The sequence below is a fragment of the Amphiprion ocellaris genome, chromosome 3 (genome assembly GCF_022539595.1).
Source record: "Amphiprion ocellaris isolate individual 3 ecotype Okinawa chromosome 3, ASM2253959v1, whole genome shotgun sequence".
NCBI lineage: Eukaryota > Metazoa > Chordata > Actinopteri > Pomacentridae > Amphiprion > Amphiprion ocellaris.
Window position 1 is genome coordinate 21,863,184 of NC_072768.1, and position 19,127 is coordinate 21,882,310.

General features: G+C 39.8%; 1 protein-coding gene across 2 annotated transcripts; it reads left to right on the top strand.

Annotated features, from left to right (window-relative positions):
* Nucleotides 1-4,904: 4,904 nt before the first annotated feature.
* ticrr (TopBP1-interacting, checkpoint, and replication regulator) lies at nucleotides 4,905-19,026 on the top strand. 2 transcript variants are annotated; one of them, XM_023269252.3, is made up of 21 exons: nucleotides 4,905-5,996; nucleotides 6,567-6,804; nucleotides 7,097-7,329; nucleotides 8,062-8,296; nucleotides 9,962-10,100; nucleotides 10,263-10,390; nucleotides 10,596-10,799; nucleotides 10,962-11,107; nucleotides 11,204-11,304; nucleotides 11,455-11,548; nucleotides 11,925-12,007; nucleotides 12,333-12,563; nucleotides 12,805-12,892; nucleotides 13,131-13,203; nucleotides 13,672-13,803; nucleotides 13,985-14,075; nucleotides 14,217-14,275; nucleotides 14,718-14,995; nucleotides 15,361-17,566; nucleotides 17,740-17,868; nucleotides 18,346-19,026. In XM_023269252.3, exons 1-21 carry the CDS (start codon nucleotides 5,322-5,324, stop codon nucleotides 18,462-18,464), a joined length of 5,682 nt encoding a protein of 1,893 aa, XP_023125020.2. In that variant the 5' UTR covers nucleotides 4,905-5,321; the 3' UTR covers nucleotides 18,465-19,026. The 2 variants fall into 2 exon arrangements, with proteins under 2 accessions (XP_023125020.2, XP_023125021.2); XM_023269253.3 differs by having other exon boundaries at nucleotides 17,743-17,868.
* Nucleotides 19,027-19,127: the final 101 nt, after the last annotated feature.

Below are 19,127 nucleotides of genomic sequence, written 5' to 3' on the forward strand. Positions count from 1 at the left end.
CTTTTTTGCCTCAAGATGAAAAGTTTAAAAAAGAGTGCCTGAACAACAAAAGTATTCCACCTTGGTCTGGAGACTGCACTTCAATCCATCAAGGGTTAAATCCTCAATCCTTTCAAGACTGGGAGTAGGGACAAGACCTGACTAAACCCTTAAAGCAGTTAGTTTAATCTTAGAGTCAACAAGAAACGAGCAAAGAGGAGTTCAAAGAGAGATCATGTACCCTGTGATGTGCATAGTGTCCTTGTGAAGAAACCTGGCAGCAGGCACAACAGCATCAAAGGGCAATCATTTGATAAATAGCAAATGTAGCACATGGAACAAACTGTACAGAAGCTATAGCTGGTCACCTAACAAGCAGTGTAACCTCTAATTATGAAACGAGTGCGATGTCAAGATGTTTGAAAAGCAACATGACTGCCTTAAGTGGCCCTCTGTAATAACAAAGGTGCCTCCTGTTGTACACCTTGATTCATCCAAACACACGTAAACATGTTTTTATTATACTATATTTGGGATCAATCCCTGAAGACTGTAAAGCACCGGTGGGAAGTCAAGTCCACACAGATGAGAACTGATAGGAGGAACTTTATGTGAGATAAAAGACTAAAGTATGTTTTTTGTGTAATTATTAACCATTGTTCTACTCCTAAAGTAAAATACCGGCCAGGTACTTAAAAAAGTATAATTTTTTTTTAATTTCCATTTTTTTTTGTTTTCAGAATTGTCATTATTATCTGTGCAAACACTGTATATGTACAATACAGTAGAGGACACCAGTGAAGAGAGTTGGTGTATAATTGGTAAATAAAAAGGACAGGCACTTATGTACAGTCTCTTTCAAAGTAAGGTCCTAAAATTATTCAGAGTGATTAGGAAGTCCAGATTTATGAGAAATTGTAACCCATTTCATTTACTTCTGACTCTATTAAATCTGATTTGCTGAGCTCACGTCACAGGAGAAATCAGTCAGTATTTAAAATGTAAGTGGAGAGTTTTCTAACTAAACAGCAGACTGCTATGATGAATTCTTACCAACACATTGTTTAACGATATAACAGTGCTACGAAATGAATCATTAGAGCTTGAACTGGGCCTTGAGATAGAAACAATGATGCACGTAAGAAATGTGAATGTAGCCTGAAAACATAAACAAATGATATACTGGTCTTGCATAAGCAGCTTATCTGCACTTTCAAAGCTTATATGCACTATCGTTCAAAAGTTTGGGGTCACTGAGACAATTTCATGTTTTCCATGAAAACTCACACTTTTATTCATGTGCTAACATAATTGCACAAGGGTTTTCTAATCATCAGTCAGCCTTTCAAAACAACTGGCTAACACATGTAGCATTAGAACACAGGAGTGATGGTTGCTGGAAATGTTCCTCTGTACCTCTATGTAGATATTCCATTAAAAATCAGCCGTTTCCAGTTGGAATAGTCATTTACCACATTAACAATGTCTAGACTGTATTTCTGATTCATTTAATGTTATCTTAATTGAAAAAAAAATGCTTTTCTTTAAAAAAAAATAAGGACATTTCTAAGTGACCCCAAACTTTTGAACAGTAGTGTATTTGATGAAATACGTCTGTTTTATTCTCTTTTTATTATGGGTCCAACATATTTTTTTTTTTTGAGATCTTTCTTAATTAAGTGCAGATTCAATTAATTTGGAAAGCTCTCTCCAGAGGACACATTATTACAAAATGTCAGCAAAACAAGCACAAAATGCTCTCAAAACAAGCTGGCTGTTGTCCCGTTTGTAACACAAACAGAAGCCAGGAGACTCATCTACGGACAGAGAAAGGTTTGTTTTTAGGATCACTAAGCTCAGAAAGGGTCCACAAGATCAGACTGAGTGAAGACTGTCCCACTTCAATGACGTAAATAATAAATATGTAATTTGCATCTTGGCAAGGCTACCCTCGTGATGTGCACTCACCGAGTGGTCTGCATAAATAATATCTGGTACAATATTTGCACTGAAACAAGAGTCCTTTCTGCCACGTTGAAAACATCTGCTCAGTGATTCCACCCACAACCTGGAGAACATTATGGTAAGCAACCTGTTCATTGCATTGTCTGTTTGTACTGTTTCCTTCCTGGTTTGCCCTATTTGCATTTTTATGAACCTATTGACATTTATAGCAGTAGTTGTACAATGGGCATATGCCTGATTTGGGTTCAATGAGAAATGCTGCAAACTCCAAAATTAGTTGCTTCATATTTTGAGTATTCTAATATTTAAAAATAAAATGAGACCAAAAGTATATCTTTGAAAAAATGGCTGGATTAAAAATTGAGAAATAACTTAAGTAGCCTACAAAGACTGATTTTGTGTTTGGAAAATTAGCTTTGAATAAGCTGTGGTTCCTTTCACTGATGGACTTCATTTTATGTGGGGAATCCATGTTTGTATTTAGGACCTTTGTGCCAGGTCAAATGCATTACACTTTTCATAAAATATAGACCCCTGGGTCAAAAATTGTATTTACTACCTGAATGTTCACATGAATGTATTGAAAAGTTAGAACCTGGTAAATTCGCAACCTTGATATGCCATGAATGCTGCATCTGCTGGGCTTCAGTTGGCTAAATGTTCATGTAACAGCAACTATGACATTAGTATTGTTCAGTCATGAAGAGATGTCCTGCACTGAAGTGGTAAACTTATTTAAAAGTCAGGGTTTTGGAGTTCTTCCTCTGGGAAGAATGAATGCTGACACTAAATATCATGCTGATCATTTCCACAGTCGTTCAGATAATATATCATTCTGCATTGTTGAACCAGCCAACAACCAGGGAGGCAGACAGCATGAACACTGTTGTCTTTACCATCACATTGGTAAGACTATGAAAAAGAAAAGAAAGCAGAGTCCAGAATATTCAGACGTGTCTTTCATCTGTCTCTCTCTCTGTTTCAAAGCTTTATTTCTAAGCTCTTCATCTCCCCCTGGTGCTATAAAAAAGAGGTGATTATGGATGCAAAACAGACGGTGACCTATATACTGTATCTCTTCTCCCAGTGTTCTTTCCTTAAGTCATTCTTATTCTGGTGTACCCTCCAGCTCCTGCGGGGAGGAGGAAAGAGATGCCACACTTAAACTGTCCATTATCTGAAGAACAGATAAGCTGGATACATTTATTTCAAGATGGTGATGCCAGTTCAAGGATTTTAGTTGTAGCTGTTTCTAAGTTTTAATGAAGATGACGATAGTAATGTAAATATATGCAATGTATGTATACACATTTCAGTCATAATGTTGCAATCACTGAGAGATGAAGTCAGTGATCTTAAGTAACGTTGCAATGTCGTGCTGTGAAACTTTGGATCCTTTATTCATCTGGATGTTACTGTGACGTGTACCACCTACCTAAACATTGTTCAGGACCAAGTATACTTCAGCAATGGCTTGAGGAAGATGACAAAAAGCCCAAGGTGTTGACGGACCTTCAAAATCCCCAGATCCCAGTCCAGTCGAGCATCCACTGGAGGCAGTCAATCCACTGAAGCCCCACTCCACAACCCACAGGAGCCCAAGGATCCACTGCCAACGTCCTGCTGCCTCCACAGGAAACCTCCAGAAGTCCTGTGTCCATGTCGAATGATTCAGAGCCCTTCGGTCGGCATGAATGGGACCTACAGAAAATGACAACATAGTGTTTGATCGGTGTATGTGCTCATTGACTATGCAATGTTGCAACTTAATTTATCAGCAAATCTAAAAACAACACATAAAAAAACTATGTAAATATTCATCAATAAATTTAATCCTTTAATCTTGCAAAGTGTTTTATTATGTACACTCACATATGTCAATATAGTCTCAAAATATCAGTCTAAGTATGTGTAGTGGACACAGTGCACTCTACTTTGTTTGAAACTTAAGCGAAGTTCCAGACATCTAGATCAAAGCCAGATCTTGCTGTGAATGCGAGTTTTACCATTTTAGGCAGTGAGATGCAAAGGGTTGAGAATGCCAACCTCCATTTCTCACTGCTTTACTTGGCACAACACAGTAAGTAAATAATGACCAGATCAAACTGTCAGAGTCCTTTGCCCATTTTTGAATTTGTCTTTTCACTTTACACATACACAGAGCAGGAGGCTGAAATCAAGTAATACGCCTATATATCAAATTTATCAAACTTTTCAACAATGTCAGATGTCATTGAAATGTAGGCAACGTCTAATTCAAGATCTGTTTACCTTGTTCTCCTCCCACTCACGTATCTGTGTCCAGTGTTTGCGTGGTTGTCTGCCAAGTGTCTTTTTCGAAGTCTACATTTTCAGACTAACATTTAAGGTACAGTCTCAATAGTGAGAGCTTGTGGTTTACTATTTTTGTTAGTACACTTGTGGAATATGTGTTTATTTCTTTTGATTGTTCATGTCACTCTTTTTTTTAATAATTATTTTTCACATAACAAGAGATATCTGAACAATTAACCCTGAGAGAAATGACGGGAACTTGAAAGAATTGCTTTGTGATTATTTTTAATTACTTCTGCAAAGTAGAAAAGAATAAAGAGGTATGGCATTTTGTTGAGTTCCTAGATACTGAATTTTACTGGCTTTACAGAGCAGTTCACTTTCACAAAATCACTACATTGTTAATTATGCCACACACGCATTTCTTTGATCTTGATGCACTAAGGATGACGAGCAGCTGTAAATAAACAATTCTTTACTGCTGCCTCTTCTTGTGTCAGGTGGTCATGTTTCAAGAAATGTGGGTCCTTCCGAGTTTGATTGATGGAACATCTGTCCAATGAAAAAATGACATAAGACCCAACAGCGTATCACCGGATTCAGACCAATGAAGTTGGCGTTGTTGCAGGCTGTAGCCAATCAGAGTGAATGGGCGGGATCTAGTTCAAGGAGCGCGAACGGTTAAGGTTCGACTGCTAGAAGAAAATGGCGAATATTGAGTTGCGGTGTGCGAGTAACTTTAGATTGACACTTTAGGCATTCTTAAAAAATGCCTTATTAAGTTCGAAGAGCTTCCTTTATTCCGTTGGTGCTGGGTTATTCCACACACAGTTGAGCGATAAGCTAATGTCGCGCTAGCTCATGCTAATTTGTAACATACGTTAGCTTTACCATAGTTAGCCATCAGGATGGAAACATGAAGTTAGCTAACGTCAACTGTAAATGGCGTCTCTGTGCCCGCACACAGTGAACAATGAATTGGATTAGATTTAGTGACAGCGGGCTGGAATACATTTGATCAAGACTGGCCTGTTTTCGTGGCATGTGGTTGAGAAAGGGCTTTGGAGCCACTCACTTTTTTTGGAAGTTTTGCAGTTACCGGTATGGCTGTACACAACTTGGTTTTTGTTATCGATGTGGATTATGGAGATCACGACTCAGTCAGTCAACTGGATGTGAAGAACCACTTCGTGAAACGGGGAATTTTACACATTCTGTTGCATTTCGGCTACAAATATGGATTTGAGAAAGTACGGTGGGGTTATAAATTTTTTGAATCCAAGACTGGTCGGAATGCCAGCCTCGTATCGAAGGTATCAGACTTCAAGGAGCTTCGGCACAAAACATTTGAAGACTTTGAGCTAGAGTTTGAAGCGAAGTTTGACGTGAAGGATAAAGGGTGCTCTTCTCAACAGAAGCAACAATCCAATCATTGTGCTTCAGTGCAAAATGCGCTTAAAGAAACCCTGCTGGACTTTCAGTGGGACAGACCAGACATCACTTCTCCCACTAAACTGTCCCTGCGACCCAGGAAGGCTGGTCGTGCTGGAAAGCCCAGTGTCTCACATGAAGTTGACATTTCAAGCAATGGGAGGAATGTGGTGTTCGTTGTCTCACAGTGTCCACTTTCTAAGATACAGCTTGTAAACTATCTATCCTTCGGAGACAATGCCCTGCCAGTAGATGTGACAGAGTACATTCTATCCAAGGGTCTTTGTGATATGCTGCTTCAGCGACAAGTTGTCCTCCACTGGATTGACAGTCAATCACATATCCAGGTGAGCACAGCACGCTGTACAGTATTATTTAAGAGAATACCACCAAGCCACCTACAAAAATCCAGAGCTGACAGTAATCAATTATCAAAATCAATACTTTATAAGCAAACTGTTTTAGGAATACTGGTACGACTAACAGATATTTACACTGTTTTAGTTGGCAATTCGTCATTAACAACAAAATCTTTATCATTTATTATATTGTAATTGAGCAGCTCGTCACAGTCACTGCTTATTTTACATGGCTAATGTTGTCACAGAAGTTTTGAAAACAATTTGAGACCAGAAAAACCTATACAATTTGGAATTACATTTTTATTGTGACAAGAATAGAACATTTTGAATGTTTTTCTGATGTACTTGGTCCATGGTTGAAAAAGTACTGCCTATATAGCAGAAAAAATATATTTTTTATATGATTTTTTAAACATCTACACAATTAAGACATTAACACAAACTTTGTTCTGAGTCTTATAAACATGTAACAAGTTAGTGGGAATTTTAGGTAAACGCCTGCCAAAATCCCCACTACACTAATGTGAGCTACTGCAACTGTTTGTACTATTGTAGGTTATGGGGTGTGAGGACCACTTTGGCTCTGACAAGCTGTCTGAGGCTCTAGCTCAGGTGGGTGGCAGAGTGATCCCTGTGGTTGCACTGTTGAACCTTTGCTGCAACCACAAGCCAGACTCAGGATTGATGAGAGAGGCCTTTGCATTCGAGTCCAGCATTGGATACCTGCTGTCTTCTGAGAGGCTCTACCGTCGGGCTTTTCCTGTCAAAGCTGGAGTTCTGCGATGGGAGCAAGGTTGGTAGCCAGAGATAATGTATTTAACAAATGCAAACTGAACTCCGATCAGATCTGATAGGTGAACACTCTGCATCAACTGAGCTAGTCAGAGTCAGCTTACCATCCTAAGTCATGACTGTTCTCTCAACTGTGATAGTAAGTGGCAAGGGTCCATAAAAAAAAAATTAAACACGAACCTAATATATCAGGGGAAGTGATATGAGATGACAGGAAAATAAAATTAGGTACATTAAACATAACATAAACATAAGGCTATTCATTTGTGTTGTGTTATTTTTTACCAAACCAGGGGATGTGACACACACATGTGATATCATGGTGGAGCCAGTGTCCCGCAGACAGAGGCTTCTTCCAGAGCCTGTTGAAGTGTGTCTGAAAGGAGTGCTGCAGGACTGGGATGCTTCATCGCTGACACAGACTTCCACAGAGTCATGGGTGCTTCAGTGCTCCAGTAGCACTGATCAGGCAGCTGCTGCCCTCCAGCATCTCTTGGTGGAACTGTCTGCTTATGCTGTGCACATGGTGAGACCAACACAGCGGTTCTGTTGTACTTTACAGAGGGACTCTTATGTATGCATATGCATATTGTGTTTCAGTTATACAGAACAGTACAGACTCTGTTGCAGTGTTAACCATAAAGTGTTTTTTTGCAGGGAGAGGAAACAACATGTGCTGGTGATGTACTTCCTATGTCAAGAAACATTGTCTTTTGCTGTGCCTTTGACAAGCTTGAATATGTAAAGCTTTTCTGATACCATCATCAACACATCAACAGTATTTGTCAAGGTTTTGCATCAATCCCCCCCAGAGCAAATTTTTCTTCAATAGATATGTTTGCACTGACTTTCATTAGTGAAAAATTCATCGCAGAAAAGCCAGAGATAAACTTTACATTGAAGTCATTGAAACAAACTGAAGGGCATATGGTACAGCGAGAAATTGTTGGTAACACATGATCCCACTAAATTTCTTCATGGATCGGAAGAGTTAAATTGATCCTTAATGGCATTTTAGTTCATGTGTAGTTATGGAACTGAAACTTTAAACAATGTAGGGATCTAGGGGTTGTGACTAGGTTATATAGTATATTGCCAGGGAGGTAGAGGGTCAGCTGCATATAAACCAGCCTTCAGAAAGCTGCATCAGAACAAACATGACATACTTGTTTTAAAATCTCTGATAATTTATTGTCTTCAATATGCATTTAGTGATTCAATTCTGATACTTTTTCCATCTCTTGTTTGTCCCCCCCAGGTTGCTGAGGTAAATGTCAATGGACTGATGTGCCCGGCTGTCCTCTCCCCGTTGTCTCACTCTACAGCTCTGCTGACCATTCTCCAGCCTATTATCACTCAGCCAGACCAGATCCTGACCACTGAAAACATTTCCCTCACCGCAGCTGAAACTTCTGCTGATCTGCCAGATGTAGTGAGCAGCGTCCTTGCAGTAGTGTATGACATCATGAAGGAGGATGCTGCTAGCAGCAATGGTAGGGACTGGTTTCAGTGTATAAGTTGGCTGATAAGTAACAAGACGTTTCAGGTCAGATATGCCAAACTAGGTTTATGGTAATTTAGAAACATTGTCACCATTATATACTATTTCCACCAGAGAGAATTGCTTGATATTTTAGATGTAAAATCTGTTGCTTAGAAAATTGATTGATACAGAATCAGGACATATTCAGACTCTTTTCCACATTTTTTATTGTAGATTTAATTGTAAAAGGTCACAATTGGCTATTTTTGCCAATCAGCACTCAGTAATACATAACTCCATAATTACTAATTTTGCAGTTTTCTTAATAAAGAAACTCAATACTTTCATCTACGTAGGGTATTCAGACTTTTAATTTAGTACCCATTCATTAGTCATTACAGTTTTCATTCTTAAGTCTCTGCAATCTTTACACACCAGAATTTGGGAAGTTTGTCCCATTCTTCTTGGCAGATCCCTTCAAGTCCCATCAGACTGGATCTGTATGTCTGAACTGCCATCTTTAAATGCTGACAAAGAAACTCCAAGCAAGTTATTGTGTGCCTACTACTCAGAGTGGCTTCTGTTTGACCACTGTGCCATAAATACTTGACTGATAGAGTACTGCTAAGATGGTCACCCTTTCCATAGATTTTCCCATGTCTCCAGCGTGCGATTGTGCCATCAATCTGCTTCCTGGTCCTCCTCTGCCTCTCTTGTCTTGAGAAAAGCCACTGAGAAGTATAATCACTGACTCCCTTGCTTTGAGTATTGTCTAGCCCTCGTCATCTCTTCTTGGCTCAGATGACACCCTCCACCCTTGTATTGACTTCCTTGTTTTGTACAACATCCCTATTAAGAACAAATGTTGCCAGTTTCAGGAACTAAAAGATTCTGAGAGATTACCAAAACTGGATTTACGAAACTCCTGCCACTGGGTCAGAATCAGAGTGGAAAACTGCCTTTTTCTTGTAATGCCCTTTGGTCCTACCAACACCACAGCTGTTTTTTGAACAATGTTCTCAGAAATTTCCTTTTTTGCTTTGTTTTTGTGTACCCAGACAACATTCTTATCCTCTCCCGCACTCCAGTGAACACATCATTCAAATCCAGCATGTTCTGTAAAGGCTTTTGTAAAACAGAATGTTTGTGAAAACAGAGAATTGTGAGTTCCTTGTCAACTTTGTCAGCTTCCTGGACCTCTTGAGCTATGTTAGACTGACTGGTGGGTTCTTGGTCACCTCCCTGACCGTTCATTCTTAGTTACTCATGCTGGACAAAAAGACAACTCTAAAAAACTTACCATTTGCTGATTATTCATTGTCAGTTCTTTATACTTGTATAGTGACATCAATATCAGCTTCCAAAGTCCTGTATTAATTCGGTTATAGTAAGAATTTTGCAACATTTTCTGCCCGAAATAGTTCTGTCAAATATGCATGTAAACATAAGGTGCTAGTTTGATTGGTAGTTTTAAATACAATGTTCAGTGGTCCACAGTCTTTTTTCATTTCTAATGGAAGATGTTCACATTTATTATTCTTGATCTGTGACTACAGTATTAAAATTAAAAATAATAAACGTAGTGATATGCATCTGATAATAGCAATGCTGTTTTATTTTCAGTTTGTGCATAATTCGAATGTTCACCATTTGTTTGTATTTATTTATTCCTCAGGCACAGTAGAGGATCATCCAGTTCCTGAGTGGGCTCTGCAGGAAATCAGCCAAAGCCAACTGACAAGTAGCACGTTAGGGAGTTGGTTCCCCCAGTCAGACCAGTCAGGAGTGACCTCTCATTTAATGGAATCAATGGGGTACATGAATTTATATGTCACCATTTCTCTATTGCTATTAATAGTACTTTTTGTATGTAAAACTTCCATGTTATTTAGTAATGAAGTTGCTGTGTTATTTTTGTAACACAAAGTAATAAACAGCATATGAAAACCTGTGGTTCTCCTGACACTGTTGAACAGGTTGCTGTATGCAGTGCCAGAGCAGAGAGACGAGGAGGAGGTATCTGTCCTGCAGCAGGAACTTATCAGTGGTCTGGCTGGACTGTACCAAACTTCACAGGACTCAGACAACAAGAGGGACAAGAAACGTAAACGAACTGCATCTTAATTTTTACATGCATTATTTGCTTTCTCAGAAAATCATGAAGATAGTCAAATTTCAGACATTTGAAGTCACAAACACCCTTTTCGTCATTAATTTTCACAGTTTTTTCTCCTACATTGTCAAAATGTTAGTGACACTACTGTTTGGTTTTTTTTTTCTTTTGTATCATTGCCTTTCTTTATCTGTAGGTGGCGCCCAGCGTACACCAGTGAAACAGAAGATGAAGACCATGAGTCGCTCCTTGCAGATGCTGAATGTGGCACGACTGAATGTCAAAGCCCAAAAGAACCAGGCAGAGGCTGAGCATCTGGGGACTGAGGGAAGGGGGCCAGACAGACTAGCGAAGAGACGATCAAGTGACAGAAACAAATCTGGAGGAGCGAGCACCATTAGTGAGTGCCCTTGCTAATACTTACAATACACCCGCTCAAATATTCATGTGTTGAATGAAATAATCAAAGCAAAACATAAACATCTATATTTCCCCAAATGTCTGTCGAACTATTCTTTTATATGCTAAGAAATCAACTGGAGTATCTTTTCTCTTTGCCCAGGTTTCACTAGTGACGCAGAGCTGCTGTCCCATCTGAAGTCCAGTTATGAAAAGACTGTGGCAGAGAGAGACTCATCTCTCCTGACAAGTGTTCAGAAACTTTTGTTTGCCATAAAATCCTTTCTTGCAGCAGAATCAGACTGGGAGGTGAGACACGTGCTAGCTTTCAAATGCATTTCGATATTCTGCCTGATGATATCAATCATTACAGCAGACTGATGATTATATATGTCTTCTTTTTAGGTAAAGGCCTCCCTGTTTGTTCAACAGCACCTCCTCAAGACCAGCAAATCAATCAGACAGCTCTATGGAATGTCTGCTGATGTTGATAGCAAAGTTAGAGAGTGAGTGTTTTCTAACACATCTTTACTTTTACTTTGTTTTTAGAGTGGAAAAAAAGCTGTTTCCTTTGTCGTTGATAGTAATAAAGTTATTTTGTTATAAAATCAAGTCAGTATTATTTATGTGGCACTAACACAGGCTGTCTAATCTAGATGCCAGCTGCAGGTGGTGTTGAGATTGGAGTTGTGCAAACTTTTCTCCTCGGAACAAACTGACTCACTCAATGTTGATCAGATAGTGGAGGAGGTAAGATGCTCATTACTCTTTTGTCCTATGTGCAGTGTAATCTTTTTTGTTAAATGTGAACAAGTAGAAGGCTAACTGTGACCACAGGGTGTGTAGTTCTCTTTACAAACCAGCCCTTCCGTTCACTCTTGGGAACAACAATTTTTGGCCAGTTGCTGTCGTTTGAATGACACAGTAGAAGGGCTCAAATGTGGCAAATATCTCAATAGAATCATGCCAAGTTTAATTTATTACCTGCGTCTGGTTATCATAAAATAAGATTTTTAATTAAGTTGAAAACCATTTAATCTACTTTTGTAATCAGCCATTTCAAACAAATTAAAGTGCATATCCTGAACTGATCAACAAGTAAATCCCATCCTCCTATGTTCCTCAGATGGCTGAAATGCTGAGGATAATCTCCTTAACAAAAGATCCAGTTTGCCTTGCAAGGTTCCTCCAAGATGAGGTTCTTCCAGGGTAAGTCTGTATGGCTGCAGCAAGGGGATTTTTTTTTGTTGTTACATCAAGCGATTACAACAGTCAAGAATGAAAAAGTGTACTTTCTGTCATAATTTTCTTTTTCAGAAGCAAATGAGTAATAATTAATGACTTGTAAGGCTCAATACTAAGAAAACAAGAATTGACATATATGCAGTGGCATATATGGTTCCTCACCTGCACACTTTTGTTTAAATGCTCTCCCATATATCTAAATTTTAAAAAACAACTAATGCCAAGTGCAGTACCGTAATTCACACTAAAGTTCTAAGAGTCTAACAGTAGCTTTTCTGCATCACGTCAGGTTCCTGACTGCCGTCCCCAGAGTGCTTGCAGATATCTACCACAGTCTGGGCACCCAGCTCCCTGAGGCCTTAGTGGCTGCTCTGCCCGATGACTTCTTCAGTGACGAGTCAGTTGTGAAGGACAGCATTTCACCCTCAGCCTCTTCACCTCCCACTTCCACACTCAGCCTGGTTTCAGATGGCAAAGATTGCCTGCATGGCCTGCGAAATCGCTCAGCCAACAAGAGAAGGTATTGAGGCGCTGTGCTCTGGCTGAAAAGACAGTGTTTGATTGTGGAAAGTCAAGAAGGGCCTGTAATTTAAACAATAAATCTCAGATACTACAATAAAGAGGCAGACATTTTAAAGAAGATGAGGAAGTCTCTGGAATGGAATCCTAGTAATTGAGTGTTCAGAAGCTATTTTCCGTTTACTCCATGGCACATATTGTATGTTATGTATGTTGGTATTCACGTTTATTTTTTCCCTTAGGAGTGGAATGCTGACTCGTCATCGCAGTATGAGTGAAGCATCACAGAGTCTTCGCCAAATTGAAATGCCCAGAAAGACTACAAGAGCTGTAAGATAATCACTCCTGTCGTCTCTGTTGAATTACTATGAAGCCTTGATCAACATTAATAATCCCTTTGATTGTTGGGTTGAATCCTGATTAGAGTCATCCAAAGACGTGAACATTTTTAAATGTGCTGCTTTGCCTGTATGAAGACCACTACTGATCTAAGACGCCTACCTCAGATTTAAGTCCTTGTTTATTTAAGATGTCTAATCCAGATACCCGTTTATTGTGTTTTCATTAGTCCAAATCAAAGGTCTCTGTTGCTCTGGAGAAACCTGCTGCAGAACCACAACCTCACAAACAAGAAACACAAGGTTTGTTCTATATAAATGTCATAACTGAACTTGTATGATTTTGACTGGGGCAGTAAATGCATTTTGTAGTTGGCTCCTTTCCTTGTACAAGAACAGTGACCAGATATCTGGAATTAATTTTACTGAACTTGTTGCCAATTCCTCCTCTGAAAACTCAGACTACTTCTATTTAAACAGATAGAATAATTCATTCCTCTGCTGTCCATTAAATTGTTCAGTAGGTTGCATCACTTGTACTTGCCAAATGGGGCTTAAATACCACTACTTTGAACCTCTGAAGAGCACAAGGGACCGGGAATGACTAAGCTCAAGTGGATCCCAATCTCTGTTTTTTCTCAAAAACAATCTCTTTAGTACTCTTTAATAACATTAACACCACTGAACACCTTAAAAATAGTACTAATAAAAAAGAATGCATTGAAATCCTGACATTACAGTCCTAAAAACATACCATGTACTCATCCACAGAGGTGACGAAGGTGAGACGAAACCTGTTCAACCAAGAGATGGTGTCCCCTTCAAAGAAAGCCAAGTTGCCAAGGAGCCAGTCTGTGTCTGCTGTAGAAGGACTGAAACGCAAGCGATTTCACGAATCTGAAGGTAAAAGAATTCTACATTAATTCAAACAAGTATTGTAGTAATATTTAATCTACAGGAGATGCAAGAATTTTGCTAAGCAACTTAGTATTAGGGGTTTTCTTGCCAGACAGACGGTAACAAAAAAGACATTTTAATTGCATAGATTTGTTGAAATATCTAACAGGATATTATGCCATTTCAGAGAAGCACAAGCTTCTTACAAAGAAAGTGTGTGAGACGCCTGCGCACAAGCAAGTGTCCAGTCGACTCCTACATCGGCAGAAAATGGGAAGGTATGTTTTGTTTTTCATTATTTTTATTTTACCTTACTGACTTTTGTTCAGGGACAGTTTCTCAATTTGGACAATAATTTAATGTTGACAAAATCATCATCAAATTCACAATGTTTACTGCTATTTTGACACTCTTTGCAGGAGATCTACCGTGGCTGAGGAGTGCATTGTGGAAGAATCACCAGTAAAACCTGCAGACGGTATCTTAGTTTTTTGTTTCTCCACATATAGTTTTAAAATGAATGTACAATACATCATCTGTATCTGTCTGTATGTATGTACACAATAAAATAGGTGATTTTGAAATGTAGAAACAAGTCGGATAGAAACATTCCAGGAGTCTGGAGGTTCTTTGTTATGGAAATAAATATCTTCATTCTCAAATTGAATTTAACACAAATTAAAAATTATTTGCCTTGAAATAAAATAACTTAACTTAGTCTTGCATACAGCAATTGACTTTATTACAGATATTTTATTTAGAAATGGAATAGAATTGCAACAATATTTTTGAGCTTTTGACATTTGTTTGATGCATATTTTTTTGTTTTGTTTTGTTTTTCCCAATAAGAGTGCAGTTTTACAGAATTCAAGCACTACCTACAACTTTTTTTTTTTTTTTGTCCTTTGGTTTTCTGTTAGACCTAAGAAGGAGTCCAAGGATAAAGAAGTTTGCTAGAAGACACTCGAACACCTTCTACTCAAGTTCTCAACCTCGCTCACGCAACCTGGACAGAGCTCTCTCTGTTTCCCAACTTCCTCTCAGTGATGGAAAAATCAGTGGGGTCAGTGTAAAAAGAGTTCGATCTCCTATGCGGCTTCTTTTCGGGGCTGCTGAGTCACCCAGTCGTCATTGTGACCAGCCTGGTACAACCAGGGCCACCAGGTCACGGCTGTCTACAGACTCTAGTGTCTTTGAGGTAAGTTCTCCATCTTACAATTGAATTCACAAAAATTTCACATGCGTTAGTGGCTGTACCTAAACACTATAATGTTTGCAGATCAGTGCCAAATGGGAATTGACATATACATCACTGTCAAAACACAATTTACCTACATGTGTCAAATTTAGTGTTTTGATTTTACTTTTTTTTATTTTTGTACAATTGCTGGTTCAGCAAACACTGCATGCATTTACTCACTTACTATCTCATCATACACACATTGTGCACTAAGAATTAAATGACTACTCAAGACAAAATTGTATGAATTGTTTATGCTATGTAAGTGTAAATGCTAACATTGTGCTCGATGTCAAATGCGATCAATTGTTTTTGTCTTTTAGAGCCCAAACAAAACGCCGACAAAGTCACCCAGCAAACGAGGGAGGACTATGAGCATGACACCCAGGACCCCTCAGACCCCAGAAACTTTCAAAACCACACCCTCATCCAGGATGTATGTGTCCTCTGTTGCAGAGAGTCCAGTAGCAGGCAGCTCTGGGTCACTTGGTATGGCTCTGAGGGGCAGTCCCTTCAGATCTCCAGCCAGAAAACCTCTTGTTGTAAAAACGCCTACTAAGCAAAGCCCTATGAGGAGTCCTCTGAAGGGTATTCTCAGGACCCCAGTCAAGGCTTTGGTTGAATGCAACTCCTCTGCTGGAATACATCTGCTCAGCAGCCCAATTTCCAGGACTCCCAAGAAGAGTGTCACATGGTCTCCCTCTCCTCAAAAATGTAGAGTGTTGGAGAGCAGTGCTACCTTTAAAGTACCAGAATCCCCTTCTGTGGCATCATGCAGTTCTCTGCGAACACCCAACAAGTTCAGGAGTCCTGTCAAAAGCACAAACACTAAAAGAGACATTTTCAAGACCGTAGAAAAGACTTGTCATGTAAGCCTCATGAGGATATCTGAACATGAAGATAGTGTCATCTTGACTCAAGAAGAAAATCGCAGGGCTTTTAAAAACAATCACAAACAGATTAGCACACCTGAAAGAGGTGACACCGTAAATCTTCTGGAAATGCCTCTTCCACAATCCACACCACCTCCAGCCAACCACGTCTCACCTCACCCAAACACTAAAACTCAAAATATGACCCCTAGTCCTACTCATCAAATGACTACTCGCTCTGGACGAACTCCAGGGAAAAATTCAAACACTGCATCCCCATGTGAGCCAGAATTTACATCACAAGGAGGCGATTCGCTTTCAGAAGGGTCAGATGCCTCTGTAAGGTCACCAGCAAAGTTCCTTGTAAGAAAAAGATCTAGCCTAGGGGGCAGAACCACAAGAAGGAACTTAAGATCCCAGTCTAGTGAGGATATTTCCTCTAATCTAAACACAGAATCTGCTGAGAACTGTGACCTTGTGAAAAATAATATGCAGTCAGATAAAAAAGAAGAGATGCAGGCTGAAACCTCTCAGGCCTCTGAAACGGACTCCAGCTCCCATACAGATTCACAGCAGTTTGAGTCTTCTCATGGGAAGTTAGCCACCACAGATGAGGACAGTATAGACATTGTTGATGCGGCAGTTGTGAAGACGCAGTTTAGTGGAGGCCTCAAGATGAACATAAGCTTTTCAAGGAAGCCTTCACTGTCTAGTGAACACTTTTTGTCAAACACAGTCTCTCCTAAAATACGTGTGCCTTCCCAAGACACACCTGGCCGGAGCTATGGCTTCCGGCAGACCCCTGACCGCCAACAGAGGGAGGCTGCTGCTCGTTTAGGGTACGGAAATGATTCCCCTCGATTTTCAACCCCTAGAGGCCCAGCAAGACGTAGCCGAAAAAAGGGCGCAGGTACTCCAGATCCCCTGACATATCAAGTAGAAATGGAAATGCAAACGTCAGGACTTCCCAAACTCAAAATCAAACGCACAGATTCCATGAATGCGGAGGACTTTGTCACAGATGGAGGTCCTCAGTCAGGAACTCGGAGCCCTGTAGTTGGTGTGAAACCTCAGCTGGAAAGCCCTCTGCCATTGTTCTCTAGACATAGAGATCCTGGATGCGTTTCACCATCTCTCTGTGCTCACGTCACTCCAGCGAAGAGCACACCTGGGAAAGGTGGAGGTGTTCAGACTTACATCTGCCAGTCCTACACACCTACACGACATCCTACAGGAACAGTATCTCCAGTGGCAATCACAGAAATCATTCCCCTAACTCCTTCACCTCAGAGTTTAGGGAAAGTCACCCCAGATAACCTCAACAGCTGGCCCCGCAGGAAGAGAGCTCAGATTGGAGTGTTTGGAGGCAGAGATCGTGGCGTAAAGGGGGAGCCTCTGTTGGAGGAGTTGCTGGAGGAAGCAGAGCTCGGAGTTAGCAGATTGCAGGACGTTGAGGACGCTGATGAGCCTTCAAACAACAAAGTTGAAATGTTAGCTCTGACTTCCAAACAATCAGCTCCAGTTGGAGCAGGTTCATCTCCTCTTTCTCCACTGGAGGATTTGTTGTGGATGGAAAAGCTGACTCATGACTGCACTGCTCCTCAGACCGCTGAAGAAGAAATCATCTGGGCTTCTGAAAACGGAGATGGCAAGTCAGGTAAGTTGTGCATTACACATTCAGTAAGATGACACTTTATCAGTGTTTCAAAATTGGACATCTAGGTTTAACTTATTTATATTTTTTTGGGTTTAGTATCAAGTGAAATGGAGTACAAACAGACAGTAAGTGATTTTAAGGAATTCACTCGTTTGTTTTCTGCATTTTGGCAGTAGCAACTCCTCCCAGCTCGAAGGTGAGAAAGCCGGTGACTGCAAGTGGTATTTTGGCCCTCACTCAATCTCCATTACTGTTCAAGGGCAAAACAGGTTCTGCAAGTAAGAGAACACCAAACTTTAAAGGTAAGAGACATGCACCGTTTTAAAGGTGTGCTTTTATTTGCACCAGTAAATTATTGGCACTCTGACATGTTTACCTTCATATCTATAATACCAAATGCAGAATATCTATATCTTGTTAAATGACATCTTATTAGCGTCACCATGTGCCATTTAGAGCTACAGCTAAATCCCTGCCATTGGTCTCTAAAATCATAAGCGGTGTCTTCTCAGGATAGTAGAGGCTGTTTCAGGACTCTGGTAATGCTCATGGTTTTGGAATAAGATGCTGAACAATCATAATTGCAAAGATATTGCCATGTTGTTGAAGCATCTGCAGAGTTTTGGCCATGTAGTGTAGTTTCTGCCTGTCACCATAACCCAGTGGGTCAGAGCTCTTTTCAATGGCCTAAAAGCCAAAAATAAAAATACTGCCAGATAGTGGGCATTCTTCTTACTGCAAGTTAACCTCTGATCTATTTTATTTCCTGAATGTTTTAGATGAAGCTGCAACAGGGAAGAGGATGGAGGTCGAGGGAGTGGACCTCTCTCCCCTCAGCCAACCACTTAAACGCTCAAACACAGGGAAGACCTACAGCAGGAAGAGGCTGCTGCACTGAACCACAAAACCGTCTGGCAAGCAAAGCCAAAAGATGATCTATTCTGTGTTCGACTATGAGCCTTTTGATGGCATATCTGAAAGATGTTTTTCAAGCACTGCTTGAAAGGTTCTGAATATGAACAAATGTCCCATTCAGTCTACTCAGGCAGTACTTCTGACAGTGACATGTTCAGCTGGTACCAGTGGCTTTTGTTTCAAAGATTTCAGGTTATAGGCTGATTAAAACGTGAGTGGACAAGCTGTGCAGTTTTGTCAGAATGTTTGACCTGGCCTTTGCAGTTCCAGTTAATCATTTGAAAAGCACCATGTTTCCTGTTTGGATTTTTCTGAGGCTAAAACTTTGAAAAAACATGAAATTAAATGCCCTCTTTTTCCAGAATATAATCTATTTTACAATCAAGGCAAAGCTATAAATGGTTGAATACTTTTCATGTGTATTTATTAGCTTGTTTTTGTCATAAATGTGTTTTTAAGTAAAAGGAAATTCTTAATGATTGATTGAAATTGTAAATATGTGATATGTTGCCAAAGTCTTGTAAATAAATGTGTTCTTAATTGTTTGAATGTCATTAAAAAGGTTTTTCATCCCGTTCTCACCCTTTGTGAATCCAAAGCAGGGTGAGTAAACCCGTGCAGTAACTCAAACATTCTTGTACAGACT

Coding starts and splice junctions, on each gene's coding strand:
- ticrr (XM_023269252.3), top strand. CDS start 5,322: ATGGCTGTACACAACTTGGTTTTTGTTATCGATGTGGATTATGGAGAT. Junction 12,564..12,804: donor CGCTCAGCCAACAAGAGAAG/GTATTGAGGCGC, acceptor TTTTTCCCTTAG/GAGTGGAATGCTGACTCGTC. Junction 13,804..13,984: donor GCGATTTCACGAATCTGAAG/GTAAAAGAATTC, acceptor ATGCCATTTCAG/AGAAGCACAAGCTTCTTACA.